Source organism: Phocoena phocoena, chromosome 3 (assembly GCF_963924675.1).
Source record: "Phocoena phocoena chromosome 3, mPhoPho1.1, whole genome shotgun sequence".
NCBI lineage: Eukaryota > Metazoa > Chordata > Mammalia > Artiodactyla > Phocoenidae > Phocoena > Phocoena phocoena.
Genome location: NC_089221.1, coordinates 159790772 through 159816059, shown reverse-complemented (window position 1 = coordinate 159816059; position 25288 = coordinate 159790772). Strand labels below are relative to the sequence as shown.

The 25288-nt window shown below is 58.6% G+C and overlaps 1 protein-coding gene across 5 annotated transcripts; it reads left to right on the top strand.

Moving 5' to 3' along the window:
- Nucleotides 1-536: 536 nt before the first annotated feature.
- On the top strand, nt 537-23382 carry WIZ (WIZ zinc finger). 5 transcript variants are annotated; one of them, XM_065874426.1, is made up of 12 exons: nt 537-741; nt 5754-5826; nt 7445-9576; nt 10718-11041; nt 15254-15424; nt 16360-16863; nt 17918-18316; nt 18895-19446; nt 20539-21066; nt 21263-21682; nt 21977-22172; nt 23223-23382. In XM_065874426.1, exons 1-12 carry the CDS (start codon nt 537-539, stop codon nt 23380-23382), a joined length of 5664 nt encoding a protein of 1887 aa, XP_065730498.1. The 5 variants fall into 5 exon arrangements, with proteins under 5 accessions (XP_065730498.1, XP_065730500.1, XP_065730503.1 ...); XM_065874428.1 differs by lacking the exons at nt 15254-15424; nt 17918-18316; XM_065874429.1 differs by lacking the exons at nt 537-741; nt 5754-5826; nt 7445-9576; nt 10718-11041 and adding an exon at nt 13628-13877.
- The last annotated feature ends 1906 nt before the right edge of the window (nt 23383-25288 follow it).

The window sequence follows — 25288 nt, the reverse complement described above, 5'->3', positions numbered from 1 at the left end:
ATGGGGGGGGGGGACTTGAGACAGTGTATAGGATCAGAGTGTAGAAGTGGCCGGGATTCGGGATTCGAGCTGAGGCATGCGCACAGGATATGCACGTGCATGGAAGTGAGGGCACAATTGGGGAAAGTGCAGCGGTGTATGAATGAAGGGAGCCATCAAGAAGTGATAGGATTAATGCTGCAAGAAAACAAGGTAGCTGAGTGTGCATGTTGTAAAATGGGGTAAACTGAGGCAGTGCAGGATCTGTGTAAAGAGAGGAGTCATGGATGGGGAGACTGAGGCATGCTGAGGTTAGGGACCTTTGGGATACAATGTGTGAGGATGGGGCCTCAGTACCATGTACTTGCTCACCTGTGCTGGGAGGTAAACTGAGGCACTGAGCTGCAAGCGTGAGGACTGGGGCTTCAAGGAAGGAGAAACTGAGGTAGACTGCGTGCCTTTCCTACCTCCCCTAAGCACCTGTCTCTCTGCCCCCAGACCTACAATGCCTCACTGAGCCAGGCGGGCAGCTGAGTGGAGCCAAGCAGAGAGCATCTATGGATGGGCCCCTGGCAGGCGGCCTGGCCGCCCCGGATCGTCCTCGAGGCCCCGAGAGACTGCCTGGCCCAGCGCCGAGGGAGGACATCGAAGGTGGGGCTGAGGTTGCTGAGGGGGAAGGTTGCATCTTCCGGTCCACCCATTACTTGCCTGTCACCAAGGAAGGCCCTCGAGACATTCTGGATGGCAGAGGTGGCATTTCTGGTAAGAGGGTGGGCCCTGTGGCCCTGGGGGAGCATCCAGCCAGGTCCCCGAGGCTCAGGGAGGGCCAAGTCACCCAGCCCAGCAGGGGCGGAGTTGGAATTCTGATTCTGCCTGGTTTCGGAGCCTCTGCGTTATGCTTAGTTTCCCATTTTACAGTTGTGAAAACAGAGGTCCTGGGAGCTAATGACCTGACCAAGGCCCCCCATTGGGTGACAAGGAGCCGGGACTTGACTCAGGTCTGCCTGGCTTCCTTCTCTGAGCATACTAATTGGGTCCAGGTGCCCAGCTTAGCACCCCTAGCTCCCCTCCCTGAGCCCACTTGTTCCCTATGGGCATACCCCATTCCCATCAGTCTATCCCAGTTCCCTCTTGCTGCACTGTCTTGGCGAGTCCTGCTCCTGAGCCATTGGCCCCAAACAGCTTATGCCCTCTAGTGGTTAGGGAGAGACTGGGTAGTCAGGGATGACAGCCACCCCTTTATGCCTCGGTTTCCCAGCAAAAGGGAATCTCACACTGTCCCCACCTCAAGATTTGTTATTCCTTCATTGAATACTCAGCAACTACTATGTGCCAGGCTCTGTTCTAGGTGCTGGAGATACAGCTGTAAACAAAAGTGGCGAAAGTTTCTGCCCTCAGGGACCTGACATTCTAGTAGGGGAGACAGACAACAAGCAACTATAAAAATAACATACGGGCAGGTAGTGACAGGTGCTGTGAAGGTATTAAACAGAGTGCCAGGATCATGCCTGGGGAACCTGGGAAAGCCTCCCTGAAGGGGTAGAATTTGAGTGGAGCATGGAATGAATGGTGGGAAGGGCAAGCCAGGGAGAGGGAACGGCAGGTGCAAAGGCCCTGTGGTGAGGAGGAGCCTGGCATGTTCAAGGGCCAGGCAGGAGCCTGGTGTAGGTGAAGAGTGGTGAGTGCAGTACAGGCTGATGTACTACATGTCTCCCTTCATCTCCTTGGCCTGCTCTAAAGGCCTTGGTTTCCAGGAATCTCCAAGCACTCTGTCAGGGGTTTCCTACACACCAAGCCCTTTATGTGATCATCTCATGTCATTCTCAAAAAAACCCTTTGCGGTAGCCTCGGTTATTATTATCCCATGTTAGAGATGGAGAAACTCAGACCCCATCTGAGGTGTCAAGTAAGTTGCCCAAGGGCCCACAGCTAGGCAGTAACCTGGCTTGACAGCCCTCGTCCTTAACCACCACCCTGTGTCAGGGCATCCTTGACCTGCCCCAGTTCACCTTGGCAATGCTCATGACACTCATATATTTACAGAGCACCTCCTAAGGGTCACTGGTGCACAACGACCAAGTATACACACCATCCCCGCCCCCACTGGACCCTGCCATCTGGGGTCAGACAGACAGAGCAGCCACCAGGTGCTAGGACACAGTCACTGAGGTTGCAATGGGGGAAGCCCAAGCTGGGGGACACCCAGGAGTCCTGGATGAGGAACATTGAGTCAGACAAAGAGGCAGGGAACATCTAGGCAGGGGGCTCCACACATGCAATGGCGTGGAGGTGACTGGTGGCACCTGAAGGGGATGAGGGGGTGAGACCCCTGCTCAGAGAACCTTAGCAATCCCCTCCTCCAAACCATTAGTAACTCAGGCCCAAAGAGAGGCAGGACCGTGTCCCAGGTCATGCGGCTGGCCAAGACAGGCCCAGGACTTTGACTTTGTGGGAGCCCTGCGGAACAGACTCTGGGTCCTGGGGCCCTCTCTGAGTCTGGTTCTGAGAAACTGGGCGCTCTGCTGTACCTGGCAGAAGTCCCAGGTCTGGAGAGAAGAAGGTAGGTAGGTGGGTAGGTATGTCCTCACTCCCCCCGGGGAATCATCCAGGGTCCAGTGCATGTGCCTGCGGAGGAGGGGAATGTAGCTGCTGAGGGGGGTGAGGTCCACCCTTACCGGTGTCCCTGAGCATATGGGGCACGGGGCAAGGGTGGCTTGACTTGGAGTAGGGTCGCGGCCTGGAAGCTGGAGGAGGGCCTGGGCGTCGGACACAGTGTCTCCCCCCGCTGCCCTCTCAGCCCGTTCCACCCCGCCTTCCCTGAAGCAGGCACCTGCCCTAGGAGTCTTGTGATGCCTATAAATAGGAACAGCCTCTGGGGCTGCTGTTCCATGCAGAAGCCTGGGCCCTCCCTCATGCCCACCTAGTCCTTGGAGCCCCTCAAGAGCACCCCTGGAGTGGCTGCCTCCAAACTCCACCTAGACACGGATGAATCCCCTGCCTTCTCTGTCCTCCGTTATGGCTGTTGGCCTGGAGCTCCTACAGCCTCCCTGCAGCCCCTCACCCACAGTTTGGCCTCTCTAGTTGGCCTCCTGGGTGCATCCAAAGCTTGTGGGGCTGAGATGGTCCGCATGGATTGCTGAAGAGTCTGGTGCATGCCTGGCATTGGGACCAGGGGGCTAGGGGATGAACAACGCGTCATTTCTGCCCTCGTGGGGCCCCAGGCTGAGGAGGAAATCAGAGCATCGAGTGAGTGGGCCTGAGGCTCCCGGTCAAGCCTCCAGCTTCCAACCTGGGACATGTCTCAGCCAGCCCTGAACCCCGCCCCAGGCACACCCATCTCCCTTCCTTCCCTCCACCGCCGACTCTCTGGATCGAGCATTTACTCTGTGATCTTCCTTGGCATCGGGTCACTGGCCCTTCGAGACTGGGGCCGTAGCTGTTCCCATTATATTGAGGAGGAAACAGGCTTGGAGCGGGAAAGGCATGCCCTTCAGGTTCCCTCTTGGGCTGGAACTGGATCTGTCTGACTCCAATGTCTAGATTCTTGGTCACTCTGCCAAGCTGCCTGGCTTGGGGTTCAAGCTGCTCACGGACACGCTCTTCATTTTCAGTCTCTCATTTTCAAAGCCCCTCGGGGACCCCAAATGGCAGGAGCCAATGAGGGCCCCTCGGCATGGCCACTGCCGGGGGCTGCATCCAAGGTGCCTTGTCTGGACCCCCACCGGCTGTGGAGGCCTCTGGATGAGCCCCCAGCCCCGAAGTGTCTCGGACACAGGGCCCTGCTGGGTCTGCTTCCTCCAAAGTTGCTGCCACTAAAAATAGGAGCTTCACTGGAGCCGCTCAAACAAAGAGGCCAATACGGCCCCCTGGCTCGTGGAATTCTTAGACAACGGCAATCGCAGAATCATCGAATCTGGGACACTCGGAATCTCAGGAGCTTGGGGTCCCAGAATCTCAGAATCAGGACACCCGGACCCTCAGACTTGCACCTCTAGCCTGTGCTGGGGCTTGTTGCCTGTGAAATGGTTGCCCTCTCCTGAGAACTCATGTCTGTGATTCCTGTGTTCTCAAGAGACCCATTTCTTGGGGTCTCACTCCCTTAGCTGGTCCAGGCCTTGACTTCCCAATCCTCCCACCCTTTGCAACACTCCACCCACTCCATCCTCCGCCCCCGCCCCCCACACCAGCCCTTTCATCCGAGCACACTCCGACCTGGCCCTGCTCCCCATCAGTCTACCCCAGAGCTTCTCAAATGGAGGCGATTCTGCCCCAAGGGACACTTTGGCAATGTCTGAGGACATTTTGGTTTTCATGACTGCAGGGCCAAGGGTCAGGGCGGTGGGTGGCTACTGGCATCTGGGGGTGAGGCCAGGGATGCTACTGAACATCCTACAATACACAGCATGCCCCCCACCACAGAGAATGATTTGGCCCCAAATGTGAGTAGCACCAAGGTTGAGACACTGTTCTAGATGATGCAAATTTCTGTATCCCCATCACCACCTTCACCTTCCAGAGGCCACATGACAGTCACAACCCTTCTCTCAGACTCAGCAGAAAGACCCCTGGCAGTATCACAACTTGCTGACCCCTACCCTCTACCCTCAACAGCTCTTAATTTTTTGGCCTCTGACAGTCAGCTCTCAATTTCCCGGGCAAATTGGACAGTAGGGGATTTGAAAAAGTACAAACCCCGGCACTAGCGCTCTTTCTGGACCATCCTCAAATTGAAGCTAATCCAGCAATTGCATCTGTTGGGCTCTGGATGGGGCACAAGTTCCCCCAGTGTGTTAACCTTGGCCCACGCAATTGGCCTGTGCCCCGATTGGCATGCTCGCCTGCGGCAGGCGGGTGCGGCAGGCGGAGGAGGCACAGGCCAGGATTCCTGTGGTCGCTCCAGGCATTGGCTCCACAGGCGGATAATGGAGAGTTGGCTCTATCTGTGTGAGGGTTCCTAGGAGGGCATGTGATTCTACAATGTAGGCCTGGAAGGGGTTCTGGGAGGCAGGAGGCAGGGACGGGCCCTCTGCAGCTCAGACTAGAGGGCTCCTCACTCTTCATCTGGCAAGTATTGGTGGAGCACCTGCCGTGTGCTGGGCACTGAGGTGCTACAGTGAATGAGGCCCTGGGGTGGGGGTGGGGAAGCTTATGTGCTAGCAGGGGACACAGGCAATTTCAGAGAGTGCTAAGAAAAAAAAAAAAAAAAACAGGTAATGAGAGAGAAAATCGTAGGGGCTCAGTTTAGCAGGTGGCCAGGGAAGGGTTCTCCAGGCAGAGGGAATAGCTGGTGCAAAGGCCCTGAGGTCAGAAAGAGTTAGGTAGGTTTGAGGCTTCACGAGGAGTCTGGGAAGAGTGAGTGAGGGGTAAGGAGGAGAGGGAGGTGAGGCTGGAAAGACCTGCAGAGGTTCGACCTCACGGGGCCTTGTAGGTGGTGGTCGGGAATCTGGCTTTTATTGTAGGTATGATGAGAAGCCAGGTGAGATTTTACCAGGGTGTGACTTAAAAAAAATCACCCTGGCTGCCAGATGGGGGCAAAGAGAGAAGGGTTGAAGGCAGCAAGCCCTGGTGGTCCCCTAGGAAAGCAAAGGGGACTCCTCCAAAGAAACCCCTTTCAAGGCTCAGGAGCACAGAGGCCAAAGGCCTCTCAGGGGAGAGGAGCGGGGAGCCGGTCGGGCCCTTCCGAGGTGCCCGGCAGGGCTTCCAGAGCTGGGGTGCTGTGAAGGGCCCCAGCCAGGGGGACCCCAGCCCCTCAGGGTCTCCCCTCTCTGTTGCAGACGGGCAGCCCCATCCTGGCCTCAGCGAAGCCCTCCCCCGTGCCACCTCCGCCACCCATCGGATCAGCAGCTGGTGAGTGCCACGCTGGCCCTGACCTCAGGGAGGGCAGGGGGGCAAGCAGGACATGTCTAGGCCTGAGAGAAGCCCCCAAGAGTGAGAAGGGGATAGGAGGGAATCTGGAGGCCAGGCAGGAGGAGGTGGCTCCCTGCAGGCAAGCCCCTGGGCATTTGTAGGGGGTGGAGGGAGGATTGGGATTAACACAGACAGTCAACTCTCATTATCCCTGCCAAGAGCAGGGCCAGTGGGCCAGGAGCCTGGAGGTTGGACCCTTGGAGTCCTGTCTCTGCCAGGTGATCCTTAGAATAATGTTTGGCTTCTCTGAGTCTCAGTTTCCTCATCGGTAAATGGAGACCCTAAGATACATCTCACAACCTCACCTCGAGGACCCAAGGGACGTTGGGTAGGAGCAGGAATTGACAGCAATGCTGATGGCAGCAGCCTTTTATTAAATGGCTTGGGGGGTGCTAATATGTAATAACATCCATATTGGGATTAATAATAGCTCTCAGTTATTTAGCGCTTGCTGTGTACTAGGCCCTCAGCGCAGGTTTACCCCACTGAGTCTTTGCCATAACCCTGGGGGGAATGGTCCCATTAACATTGCATGTCACTGATGGGGCTTAGAGAGGTAACCCTGTGATTTCCGCTCAGCCTCTCAGTGGAACCTGTTTCTGCATCTGTTCCGTGGGTGTGATCCATAGCCCCTCGTGGAGGCAAGATCTTGAAAATGAGGGGGATTGATCAGGAACAGTCATAATAAGAACCCACAGTGGTCATGGGCTTACTGGGAATCAGGCAGCAGGCCAAGTGAAGCGTTTCCCAGCTTTGAGCTGTGTCATCCTCACCCTACACTTCATGGGGTCAAGGTCCCCATTTGAATTAAGCACCTGCAGTGTGTTAGGTTTTCTTTGATCATGGGTACGAGAAAGCTCCCTTAGTCATTGCATAAGGGCACAGAAGCTCCTGGTTCTTGGGACTCATCCCCATTTTTAGGATTGGAACACTGAGGCTCAGTGGGGTTGCCTTACCTCCCCTCTCCTCCAAAGGAGGTCAGGGTCACTGGGGCCACAGGCTGAGCAGGGACTTTGCACCTCTCCTGACTCTGCCCTTCTGGGAGGGGAGATGCAGGGAGGAAGGTAAATTTGCTTGAGTTGTTTATGCTGCAGAGTTTCACCAAATTTGCTGGAAAGATGAGGCTAAACAAACTGGGATCACCCCAATTTGGGGAGGACCAAGACAAAAAAGCAGCCTGAAGCATAGGTCGGAGCCTTGGACCCTCCCAGGGGACGGATGAGAGTTGACTGTGCCACCAGACTTGGGGACACTACTTGTGATCCCCGCTGTGGTCTCTGCACACTCCCCCCACCACCACCACATGCAGCGGGGCTGGGCTACATACACAGGTGTTCCCTGGGAGCTAAATCTAGTGTTTGACCCAACGGCCCTGGAAGGGTCCACATGTACTCCCTCTACCTCCCGACCCACACCCCAACACACCCAAGCCCCTCTGAGGCAGCCCTCAGGCTGGGTCTCTGGAGCCTGTCTCAGACTGCCTGGGACCCCCTCCCCTGCCCAAGGAAGGGAAACTGAGGCCCACAGCTAACCTGTCCCCATTGGCACTTCCTTGCAGCTGCTGGGATGGAGGCAGCCTGGACTTCCAGCCGGGCTCCCCACCACCCCATCCCCTGGGCCACTTCCCTGGCCCCCCCGATGGCCGGGGGCCCTGGGAGCACCCCATGGTTCAGGAGGCCGGGGAGGGCATCCCATCTGAGCAGAGGTTCGAGGACTCGGTCATTATAAGAACCGTGAAGCCCCACGCTGAGCTCGAGGGCTCTAGAAGGTTCTTGTACCATCAGGGTGAATCGAAGCTCTTGGAGAAGGTTCCCCGGGGCCGCCCCAGGTTCGACTGGCTCCAAGACCCAGAAGAGCAGGCCCCACTCCAGGATGCAGCGCTGCACCTGGACCTGCCGCCCCAGCTGCCACCCCTCACCTCCTTCCGGACAGTGCTCGTGCCGGTAGAAGATACCACTAAGGCGTTGGATGTGCCAGTGGTGGGCACCGGAGAACACCTGGCAGACCTGGAAGGCCTGGCCCAGCCGTCCGAGTGGAGCCTCCCCAGGTCGGCCTCAGAGGTGGCCACACAGACCTGGACGGTGAACTCAGAGGCATCTGTGGAGCGGCTGCAGCCACTGCTCGCCCCCGTCCGGACGAGGCCCTATCTGTGTGAACTGCTGGAGGAAGTGGCCGAGGGGGTGGCCAGCCCAGACGAGGACGAGGACGACGAGCCAGCTGTGTTCCCGTGCATCGAGTGCAGCATCTACTTCAAGCAGAAGGAGCACCTTCTGGAGCACATGAGCCAGCACCGCCGAGCCCCGGGCCAAGAGCCCCCGGCCGAGTTGGCCCCCCTGGCCTGTGGCGAGTGTGGCTGGGCCTTCGCTGACCCTGGCGCCCTTGAGCAGCACCGGCAGCTGCACCAGGCCTCCCGGGAGAAGATTATCGAGGAGATCCAGAAGCTGAAGCAGGTCCCAGGTGACGAGGGCCGGGAGGCACGGCTGCAGTGCCCCGAGTGCGTCTTTGGCACCAATTCCTCCAAGGCCTTTGTGCAGCATGCCAAGCTGCACATGCGTGAGCCACAAGGCCAGGCTGCAAAGGAGCCCTTCGGGGGCGGCAGCAGGGCTGGCAGCCCGAGCCCCGATGCCACCTCCCTCACCTATCAACCCTACAGAGATTCCTTGGGCCTCAGTGCCTGTGTGTTCTGTGGCTTCCCTGCACCCAGCGAGAGCCTGCTCAGGGAGCACATGAGGCTTGTGCATGCCAACTGGGAGGAGGATGGTGAGGCTCTTGAGGAGGACCCTGCCAGCCGGCCCGGCACCAGCCAGGATGCTTATGCCCGATTCTCTGATGCCACTGACTACTTTGGCAAAGCTGAGCCGCTCTTGGCCCCCATGTGGCAGGGGAACCCTGCTGGATACGACCCCAGCCTGTCCTTCGGCCCTGGCTGCCAGCAGCTGGGCATGAGGGACTGCCCACTGTTGAAGCCACTCCCACATGGCTCGAGCCAGAGGCCTCAGGGAAGGCCAGCCTTTCCCTCGTCACTAGCATCTGCCCCCTACTCCTTACAGGCCAGTAGAAGCAAGAGTGCTGTCCACCCACAGGGGCTCTCAGCCCAACTGGGGGACCAGAGGCACCCTTGGAGCGAAGAGGACGAGGAGGAGGACATACTGCTGGCCTCGGAAATGGACTTTTCCCCCGAAAATGGGGTCTTTGCACCGTCAGCCACCCCCGGCCTCATCCCGCAGTCAGCCCTGGAGCTCAAGCGGACATTCCGAGAAGCCCTGCAGACAGCTGAAGCCTCAGGGGCACAGCAGCAGCAACTCTGTGGGATGGTGCCGGTCGTTGTGGTGGCGAAGCTCGGGCCGCAAGTCATGGCTGCGGCAGCCAGGGCCCCCCCGAGGCTGCAGCCTGAGGAGCTGGGGCTGGGGGGTGGCCACCCCCTGGACTTCCTGCTCCTGGACACACCGCTGGGTGGCCCTCTGGGGCTGGACACATTCCTGGATGGGGACCCAGCAGAGGCACTGAAGCATGAGGAGCGGAAATGCCCCTACTGCCCAGATCGCTTCCACAATGGCATCGGCTTGGCCAACCACGTTCGGGGCCACCTGAACCGCGTGGGCGTCAGCTACAACGTGCGGCATTTCATCTCCGCCGAGGAGGTGAAGGCTATCGAGCGCAGGTTCTCCTTCCAGAAGAAGAAGAAAAAAGGTAGGGCAGCTTCACTCCGGCACCCACCTCCCTCCAACACCTGGGAGATGCACAGCTGGGCAGCTGAGTTCTGAACCAACCAACCCTCACTCTAAATCCTCCCGTAGTGCCAAGCAGGGTGAAGTCAGGGCCTCCCCTCTCAGAAGACCTGGGAGCTGAGGCAAAGGTCACCACATTGGAGGAGGTGCGGGGACACCCCAATGCCCTGGCCCTTCCAACAGCTGGAAGAAGGAGTATGGGCAGGGAAGTCAGCCCCAGGCACGGAATTTCATTGATTCCTTCATTCAACAAATATTTATCGAGTTAGGTCCCCTCTGTTCTGGGCACTTAGGACAACAACAGTGAATGGAACAGCAGTCCCTGCCCTCCTGGAGTGCACAGCCCAGTAACAGGAGTGGTGGGACCCTGGCTGACTTTAGAACCCCTTGGGCTGCCTGTGGTGTATGCAGATTCCCAGGCACCAAGGTTCTGATTTCGGGGGTCTGTCTCCAACACCAGTGCCCTGGGTGGTTCTGATGCTGGCAGACATGGAGCCTACGTGGGGAGGTGCTGGTATGGTGTTTGAGAGTGTGTGTGTATGGGCACTGGGGGGAAGGGGCAGGGGACAGACAGCCACAAAACCAGGCAGTTACAATGTTAAGTGACCAGGGCTGTGATGGGGGAAGCTCGGGGAACCAGGAGTTTGGGGAAGCCAAGAGAAGTTCCCTGACTCTGCCTGGGGGATCCAAGCAGACTCCCAGAGGAAGGTGTCCCATCCATTTGTCCATTTCTTCATTCAGCAAAGACGTAATTTATAACGCTGGGGTGTATAGATATGAGCTCTAGACGAAAGAGGGTATTAATCAAATACCCAAACTCACCCAAATGATTGCAAATCCACCCTGGAGAAGTATTTCTGAAGGTGGGGTCCCTGATGCTTTGAGCTACGTAAGGGGAGAAAATGGAAGGTCAAGAAGAGAAGACTTCTTGGAGTGAGCTATACAGGCAGGAGCATGAACAGCAAAGGACAAGGGAGGCGTCCAGGGTGAGGAACGGCACTGTGTGATCCGCTGAGGATGAGCAGCCCCGGGAACGGGGAGAGCTGGGGCTGTCCCCACCCCCATCCCCAGCCAGGCAGTCCATGTCCTCTCTCTCTCTGCAGTGGCTAACTTCGACCCAAGCACCTTCAGCCTGATGCGCTGTGACTTCTGCGGGGCCGGCTTTGACACTCGTGCCGGCCTCTCCAGCCACGCCCGGGCCCACCTGCGTGACTTTGGTATCACCAACTGGGAGCTCACTGTCTCACCCATCAACATCCTGCAAGAGCTGCTGGCCACCTCAGCTACTGAGCGGCCCCCCAGCCCCCTGTGTCGTGAACCTGGGGTGCCGCCTAGTGGCTTCCTGACCTCCCGCCGGCCCCGCTTACCTCTTACAGTGCCCTTCCCACCCACCTGGGCTGAGGACCCTGGGCCAGCCTACGGAGATGGTAAGGGGAGAAGGGGCAGGTAGGGCCAGAGCCCTGACCCTTCCCAGGGGCCCGGAGGGATGGAGGAGTGGGAGGGGGCAGCCACTCTGCTTTCCTGGAAGTGTTTCAAGTCACCTTACAAAGTAGGTCAACAACTGTCCTGCCACTTAGGGGTCATTGCTGTTTTACTCAGGGGCTGGGCCAGGGCTCCTTCTAGATCCAGTTCCTGCCTGCCCTGCCTGACAGTGATTTTAACATAGGCTTATTGAGCTCTTTACTAGGAGCCAGATCCTGTCCTAAGCACTTCACAAATATGGACTCATTTACATCCTCACAACAATCCTTTAAAGGCAGGTGTTATTATCCCCATTTTACAGATTTGGAAACTGAGGCACAGAGAGTTTAATTAACATGCCTGAGGTCATACAGCTGAAAGCATGTGGAGCTGGGATTTGAAAGCCCAGGAAGCATAGGCTCCAGAATCCTTTCTGTTAATGATATCTTTTATCTAGCACGGCACTGTCTGGTGGAACTTTCTGAGATGATGGAAATCTCTCTAGACAACGGTACTGTCCTACAGGGTCACCAGTGGCCACATATGGCTTCTGAGCACTTGAAATGCAGCTAGTACAAGGTTAGTGGTGATCCAGTTGGACAGTGCGGATCAGGAGTCTACATTCTAGATTTTCAATGGTGCCTACCGTGTCCAGCAGCATTGATAACCCCTCCCGTACATGAGTGCTTGCTGTGTATCAGGGTTTCATCTCACACCTGAAAACAATTCTGTGGAGCTGAGGATTGTTGTGTTCCTGTTTTATGGATGAGGAAACTGGGGGTCCTCCGCTTTGCCACAGCCACAAAGCAGCAGAGCTAGACTTACGCACACCGTGTTCGGTGGTCTCTCCAGTATAGGATGGCTTGGGAAATCCAGAAGTAAAATTTTGGTGTCCTGGGGCTGGACACCGTGGAGGCAGTGGAAAGGTGAAGGACCCAGCCTTACAAAGCCTGACTTTGTGGGAGACTTTACTGAACCTCAAAGCAGAAAACTCAGCAGTGAAGAGACGGTGGGCTCTGAGGAATGGAGAAGGTGCCTGAACAAGGGAATTGTCCAGGGGCTGCCTGGGGCTGAGGCTTTCATCTCTGTTTCTCCCACCTGGAGTTTCCAGGGTCCTACCTAGTTCTGTACTCTGGGCTTTGCTGGACCCATCCACAAGCCTCCTTACCAGTGAAGGGCACTTGAGGGTCTGCAAAGGGAAGAGGGGGGCTATCAAAGCTCCCTCTCCTCTTTGGAGAAGGAGGAGATTTGATGGTGGATAGTGGACAGAGAGAGGATAGTTGTTGGTTGAGGTCACACTTCGGGGAGAGGCAGAGTGGGGATGTGACCTCAGGCTTCTTGCCTTTGTGAAGGCTATCCCCTAGGCATTCAGCTCACATACCTGGCTAGGTTTGTGGTGTTTCAGTGGTGGCTAGGAGGTGCAGCTTGCTCTGAAGATGGCTGGGGAGCACAGGAAGCAGTTTGTAGTCTCCAGCATTGCCCCCTTCTTTCTCTGTCACTCCAGCAGAGGCCTGAATGTCAAACTTACGCCCTTTACCCGGCACCTGGGCCAGGCACCCCAAGAGTGGCAGCCTGCATCCAGCAGCCAGGTTCAGCTCTGGCTAAGCTGTTTCCACCAGAAGACCAATGTACCAGCCCCTAGTTAGTGCTGAGGGAACTGGCCAAGTCATTAAGACGTAGGAGTCAGCCTGGTACTGCACTGGCCCTGTACATGGGGGGAAGATATGATCAGTCTTTCAGTGAACACGTTGGGGGTGAGGGCGATAAGGAGTGGTTGAGAAGATCCCGGAAACCTTGCCTGAGGAAAGATGTCCAGGATTAGGGCTCGGTCTGGGCACCGACCCTGCAAAGTGGCTATCCTTAGAAGCCTCTCCCATGCCTCCCTAAGCTGGCGGTAGGGAGCCGTTGCCAGTTTGGGGGCGGGGCAACGGTCAGATGCTGGCTCCACCCAGCTGTCAAATAACAGCTGGGGGCAATCCGTTTAGTTTTAGGGAGGGAGAAGCGGGTTGTGCTTGAAATGTGGTGCCATTTTTGTGGGGAGTTCCGCAGGATTGCCGGACAGCGCCGTCGGGGGACAGTTGGACACCAGGATGGTGTCGGGGGATCCTCCTAGTTGGGGATCAGGTGTCTTCCAGGATTCCCGAGCCAGAGGGGAGACTTGCAAGGAAGGGAATGGAACAGGGTCCCGGGGCAGGTCCTAGCTCCGCCCGTCGGGCTCTAGGAGCCTGGATGCTGTTAAGGCGGATGCGTGTGGCCGGAGGATTCCTATAGTAGTTTTAGGGATGTCCGGGGTGGGGAAAGAGTGTCCCGGTCCGCCGAGACCTGGGCTGGGGCAGCAGTTGGCAGCCGCTCGTAGCAATGCATGCGTGTGTCCGCAAGCTCCCCTCCAGCCTGGCGGGGACAAGGGTTTCGTTCGCTGTGCTCGACGCTCGGCCGGCCGCCCTGGGCGCGCCCCTAGGGACGGGGCGGAGCGGAGCGGACTCCGCGGCGGCGGCGCTCGGCGCTCGGCTGCTCCCGCCTGGGGCGGCCGCTCCGCGTGCGCCGGAGCCAAGATGGCCGCCTCCACCGCCCAGTGCCGAGTGACAAAAGCGGAGAGCAAGGCGGCGGCGGGGCCGCGCGCGGGGGGCGCCCGGGAGCGCGCGCCCGCGGGGGCGCCCCCGCTGGGCCCCCAGAGCCCGGGCCCCGCGGCTCTCCCCGCGCCGCCGCCGCCGCCGCCGCCCCCACCCCCGCCGCCGCCGCTGCCGCCGCGGGACGGGCCCAAGGCCGAGCCGGAGCCGGGGCCCGGGCCCGCGCCCGCGCCGGGTAAGAGCCCGCGCCGGGGAGGGTGCGGGGAGGGCAGAGTTGGCGCCCCGCTCGCCCCCTGCCGCCGCCGCCGCCGACGCCCCGACGCCCGCCATCCAGTCTCCGGGACTTCCCCTCCCCCCAGGCCCTCCAGTCGCGGGGACCCTGGGCCTCCCGTCGCGGCTCGCAGGGTCCCGGGCTTCAGAAACACTCTCTGCCGTCACTTCGCGGAACCCTCACCCCACCTCTGACAGATGCCCCCTGAACCCTTTGGAGCCTCTGGATCGTCTCTTAACACAGTCCCTGTATCTCCCGCGCGGAAACCCACTCCAAGTCACTTCAGCCTTGACAAGGGCCCTGCCCCATCTGACAGACGCGCCCACTCCACCCGGAGGCTTTGACAAAGTCCTCGGCGTCCCGTGCCCCGGTGCATCCCCCGGACCACCTACGTCTCCTTGCCTCTGTAGGAGTCAAACTGAGTCAGGGACCTGCCTGCCCTCCTATTAACAACACTGAGCACCTTCAGGGTCCCGTCTGACACACAGTTCCTTCATTCTCAGAGCTCTCTCATGCTCTGAATGCTAAACCCGGGGCTCAAGAGGCTTCTCAAGCCCCTTTTTCTGAAAAATTAGACCATGAAAACTCACCTTTGACTGTCCTCCTATACGCCTCACCCGGAGAAGCTTCCTGGCCTGATGGATGCCTCAGAGACTTCCTATAAAGTTCTGTGATTCCTATTCTCTCTGTCCCCAGTAAGGTCCCCTGCTGGTCCAGGATCCTAGTTCTTACCTTACCCCACCTAGGGCTTAGCTTGTGATCAGACCACCCCAGGATCCCCAGTTGTCTCTGCAACCCCAGCCCCAGCTGTCTTGTCTGGTGGAGATTCCCCACAAGTTCCCTGGAGCCTTCTTCATGTTCTGAGCTCCCTGCCTCTGCCTTGCCTCTCTGGCCTCTGTCCCTGGCCTTGTCTTACTGAATTCCCCTTCTGACTGCCACCTACCCGCCCCCAAGACTGATAGATGCTTCCCTCCACAGAGAGGAGCCCAGAGAGATCTCTCTGCCCAGAGAGATATTTTCTCTGAGATCTGCTAAGGTGGGAGTCTTGGCTCAGACTAGCACTGCGTCCCCTGACCTGTCCGTGTTCTGGTAGGTGGAAGCCATTCCTAGTCTCTGCTGTCAGTTGGCAGCCTTGACATCCCTGCGTCATATTGGTGCTCGGGGTTATGGACGGAGCCTCAGCTTTCATGGGGTGAGCTGCATTCCAAAGTGAGAGCAGGCACCAAAGATGAGGAAGAAGGCTCCCACCACCACCACCAATGTACCCCTGGCCCTCAGTCCTTACAGGGGTAGACAGCCCACGCCTTGCCTGGGCTGAGCCTGTCTTCCCAACCTCACAGGCTTGGGTTCTGAGGAAAACGCAATGGTGGCCATGGACTTGGGCTCCCCCCTGCTCCCCAAGAAGAGCCTGCCTGTCCCTGGGCCCCTGGAGCAGGTGGCCAATCGGCTGAGCAGCAAAGTGGCTGCAGAGGTTCCTCATGGCAGTAAGCAGGAGCTGCCAGACCTCAAGGGTGAGTGGCGCAGGAGGCAAGGGTGCCGGCCAGGCTGGTCACACTCACAGGGAGCTTTTGGGCCTGGTAGTTAATGTGGGGCCCGGGAGTTAATGTGGGGCCCCAGGTTGGCCACAGCTTTCTCTCTGGCCTCTCATGGCACCAAGGAGACACCCAGCTATCTTCTCTCTTGAGCTTTTGCTGTCACAGGCATGCATGGCCTTGAGCCCTGGTCAAGGGAGGGGCATCCGGAGAAGCAGTGGACATGTTCATCCAGAGCTCACACCCAGACCCAGTTCATTTGCTGACTTTGATTGCTGATAGCTATGTGATCTGCATGAAACTGCCTTGTTTGTCCATTGATTCTCAGGTCATTATTGAGTAATGACAGGCACTGTGCTGGACCCTAGGGATGTGAGAGATGCAAAACAGACCTGGCCCTTGTCCTTGGGAGTCACTGAAGTTGGGGAGCAGGGAGGCAGAGAAGCAGATAAGCAGGGATCAGGGCTCTGCAGAAGAGGGTGCAGGCAGGGCACCACAGAGACCATGGCTGAGGCCTCCAGCCTAGCGTTTGGGGCATGAATTAAGCTGCATATGGTGGCTAGGCCTTAGCTTTTGTCTGGCAGGTCAGCATCTGTGTGAAAACCTGCTGCCAGGGCACCCTGGTACGTTAGAGATCCGAAAGGCGTTCCACTGGCCGAACCACAGAAGCGCTGTGCTCCTGCTGTGTGCCTTTGGGCACAACTCTTCCCCTCTCTGAGACTCAGTTTCCTTATTTGCAAACTGAACAGGCTAATTCCTGCCTCATTAGGGTCATTTTAAGGGTGGGAGGTGTTGACAGAAGCAAAATGCTTGCAAGAGCCTGGGTGAGCGGGGCCCCAAGGGGAGGAGAAGTGGGAGAACAGAGATTGTGCAGCCTCACAGCTAGCTCTCCTGGCCTCCGTCTCACCTTCCAGCCCAGAGCCTGACCACCTGCGAGGTCTGTGGTGCCTGCTTTGAGACACGCAAGGGCCTGTCCAGCCACGCGCGCTCCCACCTGCGGCAGCTTGGGGTGGCTGAGTCGGAGAGCAGCGGTGCCCCCATCGACCTCCTCTACGAGCTCGTGAAGCAGAAGGGCCTGCCCGACACACCCCTTGGGCTGCCCCCGGGCCTGACTAAGAAGTCCAGCTCGCCGAAGGAAATGGTTGCTGGAGCCCCACGACCCGGCCTGCTCGCCCTGGCCAAGCCCCTCGATGCCCCTGCTGTCAACAAGGCCATCAAGTCACCTCCCGGCTTCTCGGCCAAGGGCCTGGCCCACCCACCCAGCTCCCCACTCCTCAAGAAGGCATCACTGGCCCTGGCGGGCTCCCCTACCCCCAAGAATCCTGAGGACAAGAGCCCCCAGCTGTCCCTGAGCCCCCGGCCGGCCTCCCCAAAGGCACAGTGGCCCCAGTCTGAGGACGAGGGGCCCCTGAACCTCAGTGAGTGTGGGTCCTGGGAGCCGAGGGAGGTCCTGGCACTGGGAGGGGCAGGGCTTCAGGTTGGGCTGCAGGGCTCAGGGTGGGGGCAATGGGGACTACAGCGCCTGTGTCCTGAGTCGACTGGGCCAGAGTGTGTTAATCAAGGTGCTGCGTCTCCTGTTGGGCCAGCCACGCTGCATATTATCTGTCTCCCATTTCACTTCGATTTTCTAACCCCTGGAAGCCTGGCTGTGGCTACTGAGCCTGCCAGGGTCATCCTTACCACTTAGGGGCAGCTTTTGGCTTTCTCTGGGCCTGAGGGTTGGGGCAGTGAAGGTAACCAGGGCTCCCGTGGGGCACCTTGGGTCCTGCAGGTAGACAAGTGGTCCACCTGACAGGAGGTCCCATGGTTGGCCCTGCCTTCACATCCTCCTGCTCCTGGTGTCCTTTGCAGAGGTACCTGTGTGCCCAGGGATGGAGCTGTACCTCCTGGGCTGCCTGTGAGCATGGCAAAGAAACTCACAGACATGAGCAGATTTAACAAGGGCATCCCTTAGGAAGTTAGGCCTTCCCACACATTTGTGGTCGTTAGAGTCTGGGGGTGAGCCTAGGGTCTGGCACCCTGCCCAACAGGGCACCCCAGTTGCTCCTCACATTCCGACAAAGCTGCTTCCACTGTCTGCTGTGCTTCCAGGAGCAGCGTTCTGAGCAGGTGTGCCCTTGGCTGTATGATGCTCAGCAGCCTGTGGGCCCCTGCTTTGCACCCGCCCCACACCCTGCACAGCTCCATAGCTGAGGTCCCTGGGAAGAAGGCTTGGGAGCATCAGACTGTGCCATTGGAATTTGGCCACTGCCTCTGTACTCCACATCCTTACGCTCTCTACACTCACCTTGATGCCAGAGGGCTAGGCACAGAACAGGACTTTCAGCTTCCCAAAACCTCTTAAATCTGTGGCACGAGTCTTGGACCTCCAGCAGCCTGGGCAGCCGAGAATCACACCAGGCCCTCCCGCCTCAGTCCCCCAGGGCCGGCCAAGGTGGCGGCCGTGAACCCCCCTGTGTTTTGTCTCCGCAGCTTTAGATAGTGACGGGGGCAGAGAGCTGGACTGCCAGCTGTGCGGTGCCTGGTTTGAGACCCGCAAGGGCCTGTCCAGCCACGCCCGCGCCCACCTGCGCCACCTGGGCGTCAGCGACCCGGACGCCAAGGGATCCCCCATAGACGTGCTCCACGGGCTCATCAGGAGGGACGGCGTCCAGATCCGCCTCCCACCCGGGCGTGGCACCCTGGCCCTGCTGGGGCGGCCTCCTCCCGCCTCTGCGGCCCTCTCCTTGCTCCCCCCCCCACCGCCGGCCACGAAGGCCAAGCTGAAGGCCGAGGGTATGGCCAGCCCCTGGGGGAAGCAGGACCTCTCAGCCGCCGCAGCCGCTGGCATTTTCTGGGCCTCTGATGTGGAGCCGTCTCCTCTCAACCTCTGTAGGTTCTCGCTTCAGCCGCCCCCTCCTCCCTGCGGGCCCTGGAGCCCCTCCCAGGGTGGGGGTCACAGCCCCATCCCTACTCCCTCCCTGCTGGGGCAGGGAGTGGACAGGGGCCCTTAGCAGTGGACCAGTTCTGCCCAGAGATCTTGTCGGCAGTCAGCTGCTAGGCCTTCTCTCTTGGCCTTTGACCTCCATGACTGAGACTTTCCCTGAGAATGAAGGCCAAGGGTGGGGTGCTGCCTTTTGGTGTGGAAGGTGCCCATGGTTGCCCCTGGTCTGGATGGCAGGGCTACCACTTCCTGCCCCCATCCTCGTTAGGACCCGCAGAGCCGTCGAGTCTTGGTTCTGTCCTTTTCTGCCAGGACCAAGGGCCCATGCGCTCTCTAGAGCCTCCCTGTGCTCCTGCCGGGTGTCTGGCCCCCCCGCCCTGCTCCTCAGTTCCCTCACTTGCACTTGCTCTCCACCACCACCCCAGCCCCTGGACGTGCTGCTGTCCACGCCCAGCCGACCAGGAGACCCACAGGTGACTGTGCTAACAGTGCCCACGGTGCTAACTGCCCCTTTCTCCTGCTGCAGCTTCGGGCCCAGAGCCGGCACGTGACATCCGCTGCGAGTTCTGTGGCGAGTTCTTCGAGAACAGAAAGGGCCTGTCGAGCCATGCACGCTCGCACCTGCGGCAGATGGGCGTGACCGAGTGGTACGTCAATGGCTCACCCATTGACACGCTGCGGGAGATCCTCAAGAGACGGACCCAGTCCCGGCCTGGTGGACACCCCAACCCGTCAGGGCCTAGCCCAAAAGCCCTGGCCAAGGTGGTGGGCAGCGGAGGTCCTGGCAGCTCACTGGAAGCCCGCAGCCCCGCGGACCTTCATCTCTCACCCCTGGCCAAGAAGTTGCCACCGCCACCAGGCAGCCCCCTGGGCCACTCACCGACTGCCTCTTCTCCTCCCACGGCCCGGAAGATGTTCCCAGGCCTCTCTTCACCCTCCCTGCCCAAGAAGCTGAAGCCTGAACAAATGCGGGTGGAGATCAAGCGGGAGATGCTGCCGGGGGCCCTTCATGGGGAGCCGCACCCATCCGAGGGTCCCTGGGTGGCACCTCGGGAAGACATGACCCCCTTGAACCTGTGTAAGTGTGTCCCTGGGGCAGGACAGGGAGAACAGGTAGAGGGGTCTTCCCCCACATTTCCCTCGGGGATACCCAGAACACCCAGGGTTGCAATGGAAGGGAAGTACGCAGGCCTAAAGGACAAGGTTCCTGCTATGCAGACCCCCAACTGAGCTGCTTCTTGATTATTCCTCATTCCTATGAGGGCGGCAGAATTGTGTCATTAGGCAATGGCAAAAAGATTTTATCTCTGTACCATCTTTAATCTGTTGGTAGTGGCTACCATCCAGATTCCTAGGGATCAATTGGTGATGTCTGCCGTGGGCAAGAGTATATGAGTATTGGAAATGGGTGTCTTCCTCATATTCCTGGTCACTAAGTACTTGACATTTGGAGTTCGAGTTAAGGTCTCGGCTGCTCCAGAGTCTAGCAGTATATGACCTTGGGCAGTTGCCTCTTTTGGAAGATGGAGATCAGCATGGTCCCAACTCTGTAACAGGGTTTTCTTAAGTGGTGTAAAGCACTTAGCTTTAACGGTTAAAGCTCTTTATGCAGTAGCTGTAACATCCCTGTTATAACAAGCAAGTGCATTTCTCTCTCAAACTGTCACTTAGCTGCTGTGTGCCGAGCAGGTGAGGATGGCCCAGGCCTCTGCCTTAGTGCTCACATGCATTTCATGTCTGCTTTATACCACGTGCTTTGAATGGCTCCCGCTTTAGGGTCCCCCCACCCCAGTAACACAGGGAGGTGGTTTCCATCTCCATTTTGCAGAGGAGGAAACTGAGACTCGGGGCAAGTATCTTGCCCAGCATCACACAGGGGGTCACAGCCAAGCTTGCGTCTGAGCCCAGGATCCAGGGAGTGCTTGTTCCTTGATACTTCACAATGTCATAGGGAGTCATCATGAAGGCAGCTAGAATTTGAGGTTACAGAACAAGCAGAAGGGCTGGATGATGTACACAAGGGCCTCTGGAGGCAGATGAAGGAGCGGGTCGTTCAGGTCTGGGGCTGCATGGATGGGACAGAAGGGCACTTAACACTGACCTTGAGCTTGGAGGCTTCCTGCCAACAGCCACCACCTCCTTCTCCTCCCCCTGCCCCGACCCCCTGCAGCGTCCCGGGCAGAGCCAGTACGTGACATCCGCTGTGAGTTCTGTGGCGAGTTCTTCGAGAACCGAAAGGGCCTGTCGAGCCATGCACGCTCGCACCTGCGGCAGATGGGTGTGACCGAGTGGTCTGTCAACGGCTCACCCATCGACACGCTGCGGGAGATCCTCAAGAAGAAATCCAAACCATGCCTCATCAAGAAGGAGCCGCCGGCCGGAGACCTGGCCCCTGCCTTGGCTGAGGACGGGTCCCTCACGGTGGCCCCTGGGCCCATGCAGGCCCCTTTGCCGCTGGCGCCAATGGCTGGCCGGCCAGGCAAACCAGGAGCTGGGCCAGCCCAGGTTCCCCGCGAGCTCAGCCTGGCACCCATCACTGGTGCCAAGCCTTCAGCCACCAGCTACCTGGGCTCAGTGGCAGCCAAGCGGCCCCTGCAGGAGGACCGCCTCCTCCCAGCAGAGGTTAAGGCCAAGACCTACATCCAGACTGAACTGCCCTTCAAGGCAAAGACCCTCCATGAGAAGACCTCCCACTCCTGTAAGCAGTGGTTGGCAGGGTCCTGGGAGGGCATCTGCCAGGGCCTGTAGGGCTGGGCAATGCCGTGCACACAGTTATCCCCAGTGGGGGTCAAGGCCCCAGTGGGAGGCGGGACTGGCTCCTGACCTGGGCAGCGCCTTCTGGGTACCCTTGCTCCCTTTGGGCTGGGGCTCAGCAGCACCCCCTCTGCCTGCAGCCACTGAGGCCTGCTGCGAGCTGTGTGGCCTTTACTTCGAAAACCGCAAGGCCCTGGCCAGTCATGCACGGGCGCACCTGCGGCAGTTCGGCGTGACCGAGTGGTGTGTGAACGGTTCACCCATTGAGACGCTGAGTGAGTGGATCAAGCACCGGCCCCAGAAGGTGGGCGCCTACCGCAGCTACATCCAGGGCGGCCGTCCCTTCACCAAGAAGTTTCGCAGTGCCGGCCATGGCCGCGATGGCGACAAGCGGCCGCCCCTGGGGCTGGCACCCGGGGGCCTGGCCGTGGTGGGCCGCAGTGCCGGGTGTGAGCCAGGGCTCGAGGCTGGCCGGGCAGCTGACAGTGGTGAGCGGCCTCTGGCAGCCAGCCCACCAGGCACTATGAAGGCTGAGGAGCACCAACGGCAGAACATCAACAGTGAGTGCTGGTGGAGGAGGGTCATGTGCTGCCACCTACTGGGGTTCTCCTGGATGCCCCCTGGGTTCTCTGCTGTGCATCTGCCCTTAAGTCGCTTTCCCAGTTTGCCCTCCCGTTCAGTCATCCATCCTTCATCCCCCCTGTCCCGAGGTCCAGGAGGTGTCCAGTCATCCGTTGTCCTGACTTAAAATTCCCCACAGCATTTGCCCCTTGCTCGCTGAAGGCAGGAACTTCCTCAGGGGACTTGCCCTCTGGCTCATCTCCTGTCCCTCTCCCCACCTTTCCCCACCTCAGAATTTGAGCGCCGACAAGCCCGCCCTCCAGATTCCTCTGCAGCCCGGGGTGGTGAGGAGGCCAATGACCTGCACCAGAAGCTGGAGGAGGTGCGGCAGCCTCCGCCCCGGGTCCGGCCAGTCCCCTCCCTGGTGCCCCGGCCCCCCCAGACATCACTCGTCAAGTTCGTTGGCAACATCTACACCCTCAAGTGCAGGTATGCAGCCCTCAGGGGAGGGAGGGAGAGAGACTACCCGCCCGGGACTTGGCCCTCCAGAGCCTCTGAACAGGACTTGGGCTGGTGGAGGCAGGAGATGTAGCCTCAAGGACTGCCCTGGGTTGTGGCTGGACCCAGGTTAAGGGCTCCTCACAGACAGCAGCACCACAGAGCATCAGGCTGAGACCTTGAGCTTTATAGCCAACAAGACCTGAGTTCAGTTGCCAGCTCTGACCCCAGCTTACTGACCGTGAGCAAGGATTTCCTGCTGCATGCCTCAATATTCCCACCTATAAAACGGGGTTGATAACAGACCTACCTAATAGATTTGTTATGAGGATTAAAAGAGTTGAGTATAAAGCATTCGAACTGTGCCTGGCGCATGGTAAGCGCTTGGCAAGTATTTGCCGGATTAAGAAAAAAGTAGGTCTCAGTTCATTCTTACCAAAGTCCGTGTGTACATCAGAGGCCAGGAAACAGAGTCTGAGATGTGATGTGTCTGCCTCAGGCCACACAGGCCAAGTCAGAGGTAGGATTGGAACCTAAGTCTCGGAGCCATGAGCTTGGGTTCTGGGCCCCTATGCTGTGAGGCCTCCCTTGGGGCCGAGAGGATGAGGAGCTAGTGAGTTGGATGGGTAGGAGTTAGTGCCCAACTCCCTTTCCCTGGCTCCCATCATTCTCTCCTGGGGCCTGGTTGGGTAGGATCTGCTTCTCTATGTTCTCTTCCATTTCAGAGCACATGCTTCGGTCAGCTGGCAGAGGTGCTTGGGAAGCTGGATGGCCCATACCCAGTCCCTGAGCCAGCAGACTGCCCTGAGCATAGAGACAGGGGTCTCCAGGGGACCCTACCGTGACCCCATGATGGGTAGAGGTAGCTGTACATGGGAGAACATCTAGCTTCTGGGTCCCCCTTCTGTCAAATCCTGGGCTTACTTTGTTGACTCTGAGTAGCAGTAGGTGTGCCTGATGCTCAGAGTGTGGCCAGGGCTATGCTTCCACCTCTCCTCACTGCAGTGGCCACTTCTCCTTCTCTCTGTTCCCCCCCTACAGGTTCTGTGAGGTGGAATTCCAGGGGCCCCTCTCCATCCAGGAGGAGTGGGTGCGGCACTTACAGCGGCACATCCTGGAGATGAATTTCTCCAAAGCGGACCCTCCGCCCGAGGAGCCCCAGGCCCCACAGGCACAGACAGCGGCAGCAGAGGCGCCCTAACACAAAAGCATTCCAGATCCCCTCTCGTGCCACCTCTATCTCCTCTTCCTCCTCAGTCTCCTCCTCCCTCTCCTCCCTCTTTCTTTTCCGTTTCCAAAGGAGCAAGCCAAAACCTCAAACCGGCACCTTTCAGGAGCCGGGCACACTACATCCGGGGCACTGGAAGCCAGCTAGCCATGCTTCCCCCAGCCTGAGGACTCTGGGGCCACACACAGGGCATCTTCCTTCAGCCCACACCCACCTGCCCACCCAGTTCAGCAGGGGCAGCGGCCAGGTCTCTGGTGGCAGCCATTCTGTTCACAAGGGAGGAAGGCCAGCGTTCTCCCATGTCTAACAGCCAGGCAGGCTATGTTTGCCATCCGTGGCCACTTGCAAAGACCCCAAGGACCCCTGTCCTGGTTCCCTCTTGCCCCTATGAATATCCTCTCACACGCACGCACGCACGCACGCACGCACGCACTCAACGTACCTCGTGAGACCCGGGAATCTGCCCCAGCCCTCCAGTTCCCGGGTCGAACGACAACCACATCATGCCACGGTGCTTGCTCAGGGGAAGCCACACTCCCTCTGTGGCCCGCTGCTGGGGCCTGGGAGCCCCCCCACTGAGCCCACAATGCCACGGAAATCCTTGTTGGCCACCCCCACAAGAGGGGCCTTCCCAGCTGGGAAGAGCTCAGAGCTGACAGCTGCCTCCTGCCATGTCAAGGCCCCCAGAGCCTTGGGGGCTCCAGGGCCTGGGAGGGGGTGGGGGTGGGACTCTCCTTCCCCACCCTCACCCCCCTCCCTCTTTTCACTGTTGCTTTCTATGTATAGCTCCCTAGATCTTTCCACTTTTTTAAAACCGCATTTTGTGTAGAGAATAAGGAACGTGGATCTTTTTATTTTGCAGTCCTGGGCCAGCTAGAAACCGGGAGCTGATTGACCTTTTAACTTTTTTCAGTGGCCACATTTTGGTTATCGATGTACCTAGAAGTATGTAAATTAGATTAAATTTCTCTTCTGGAAACACCCCAGGGCAGGCAGCCAGCGTGTGTTTTTCTGTCGAGTGGACAGGCTGGCATTGTCTGTCTGGCAGCCAGGGCTGGGATCGAGCCACCTCCGCCAAAAGCCCCTGGAAGCCCTGGGTTTTCCTGTTGGCCACCAAGCCCACCAGACCTTTCTGGGGATGAGCCCAAGTTCCCAGCTGTTGGCGCTCGATGGCATGGCTGGTGTGGATGCTCTGGCCAGCTGGTGAAGCGGCTCCTGTGAGCTGAGGAGAGGGACCAGGACTCTGGGCAGCTGGTCTGGGAAGGGAGCCAGGATTGAGAAGTGATTGAGGCCTGAAGGGCTCTCTGAGGGCAGGAGCTGTCCAGTGAGGGTGTGGGGGACTCGTTGGGGGAGGGTGAAGTGCACAGCTGCTGGGACTGGCCTGCCTTCAAGACATGTGACTTGTCTGGAGACACATACACCCTGAACCTGACTAACATGAGGGGAAAAAGAGAGCTGCTGGCTCCTTTTCGTTGTTATTTATTTTCTCGTTCTGCAAATGTTTATTGAACATTTCTGAGATTTTAAGAGATTTTGTTGGCTGCTCCTTCTTGTTTATTGCATGTGGTTTCTCAGCTCATCATTTTCACTTAAACAGCCAAGGGCTAGAAAGTAGAAATGACCTCATGGGGCAGAGGCCTCCTCCACCCCCAACCCTATTATCCTGGGCCCCCCACCATGTCCCTGGCTGGGAAGGAGGGGCTAACAAGCTGTGATAGTATGCCCTCAAGAGTAGTCTTGGCCTGCACACTTGGCTTTTCTGTTCGTGTGAAATCAGGACACACATCTTGCCTGGTGGAGGAAGGCCTCTATTACTTAACGTCTAACCAATGCTGTGGGTGGGCATGTGTGAGACTTTGAAAGCCGGTAGGGCATCTCC

Excerpts from the sequence above, each read along its gene's own strand:
- WIZ (XM_065874426.1), top strand. The coding sequence starts at position 537 with ATGGATGGGCCCCTGGCAGGCGGCCTGGCCGCCCCGGATCGTCCTCGA. Across the intron at positions 11,042-15,253 it reads TGGGCCAGCCTACGGAGATG|GCTTGGGTTCTGAGGAAAAC; the intron begins GTAAGGGGAGAA and ends CCAACCTCACAG. Across the intron at positions 18,317-18,894 it reads GCCGTCTCCTCTCAACCTCT|CTTCGGGCCCAGAGCCGGCA; the intron begins GTAGGTTCTCGC and ends CTCCTGCTGCAG.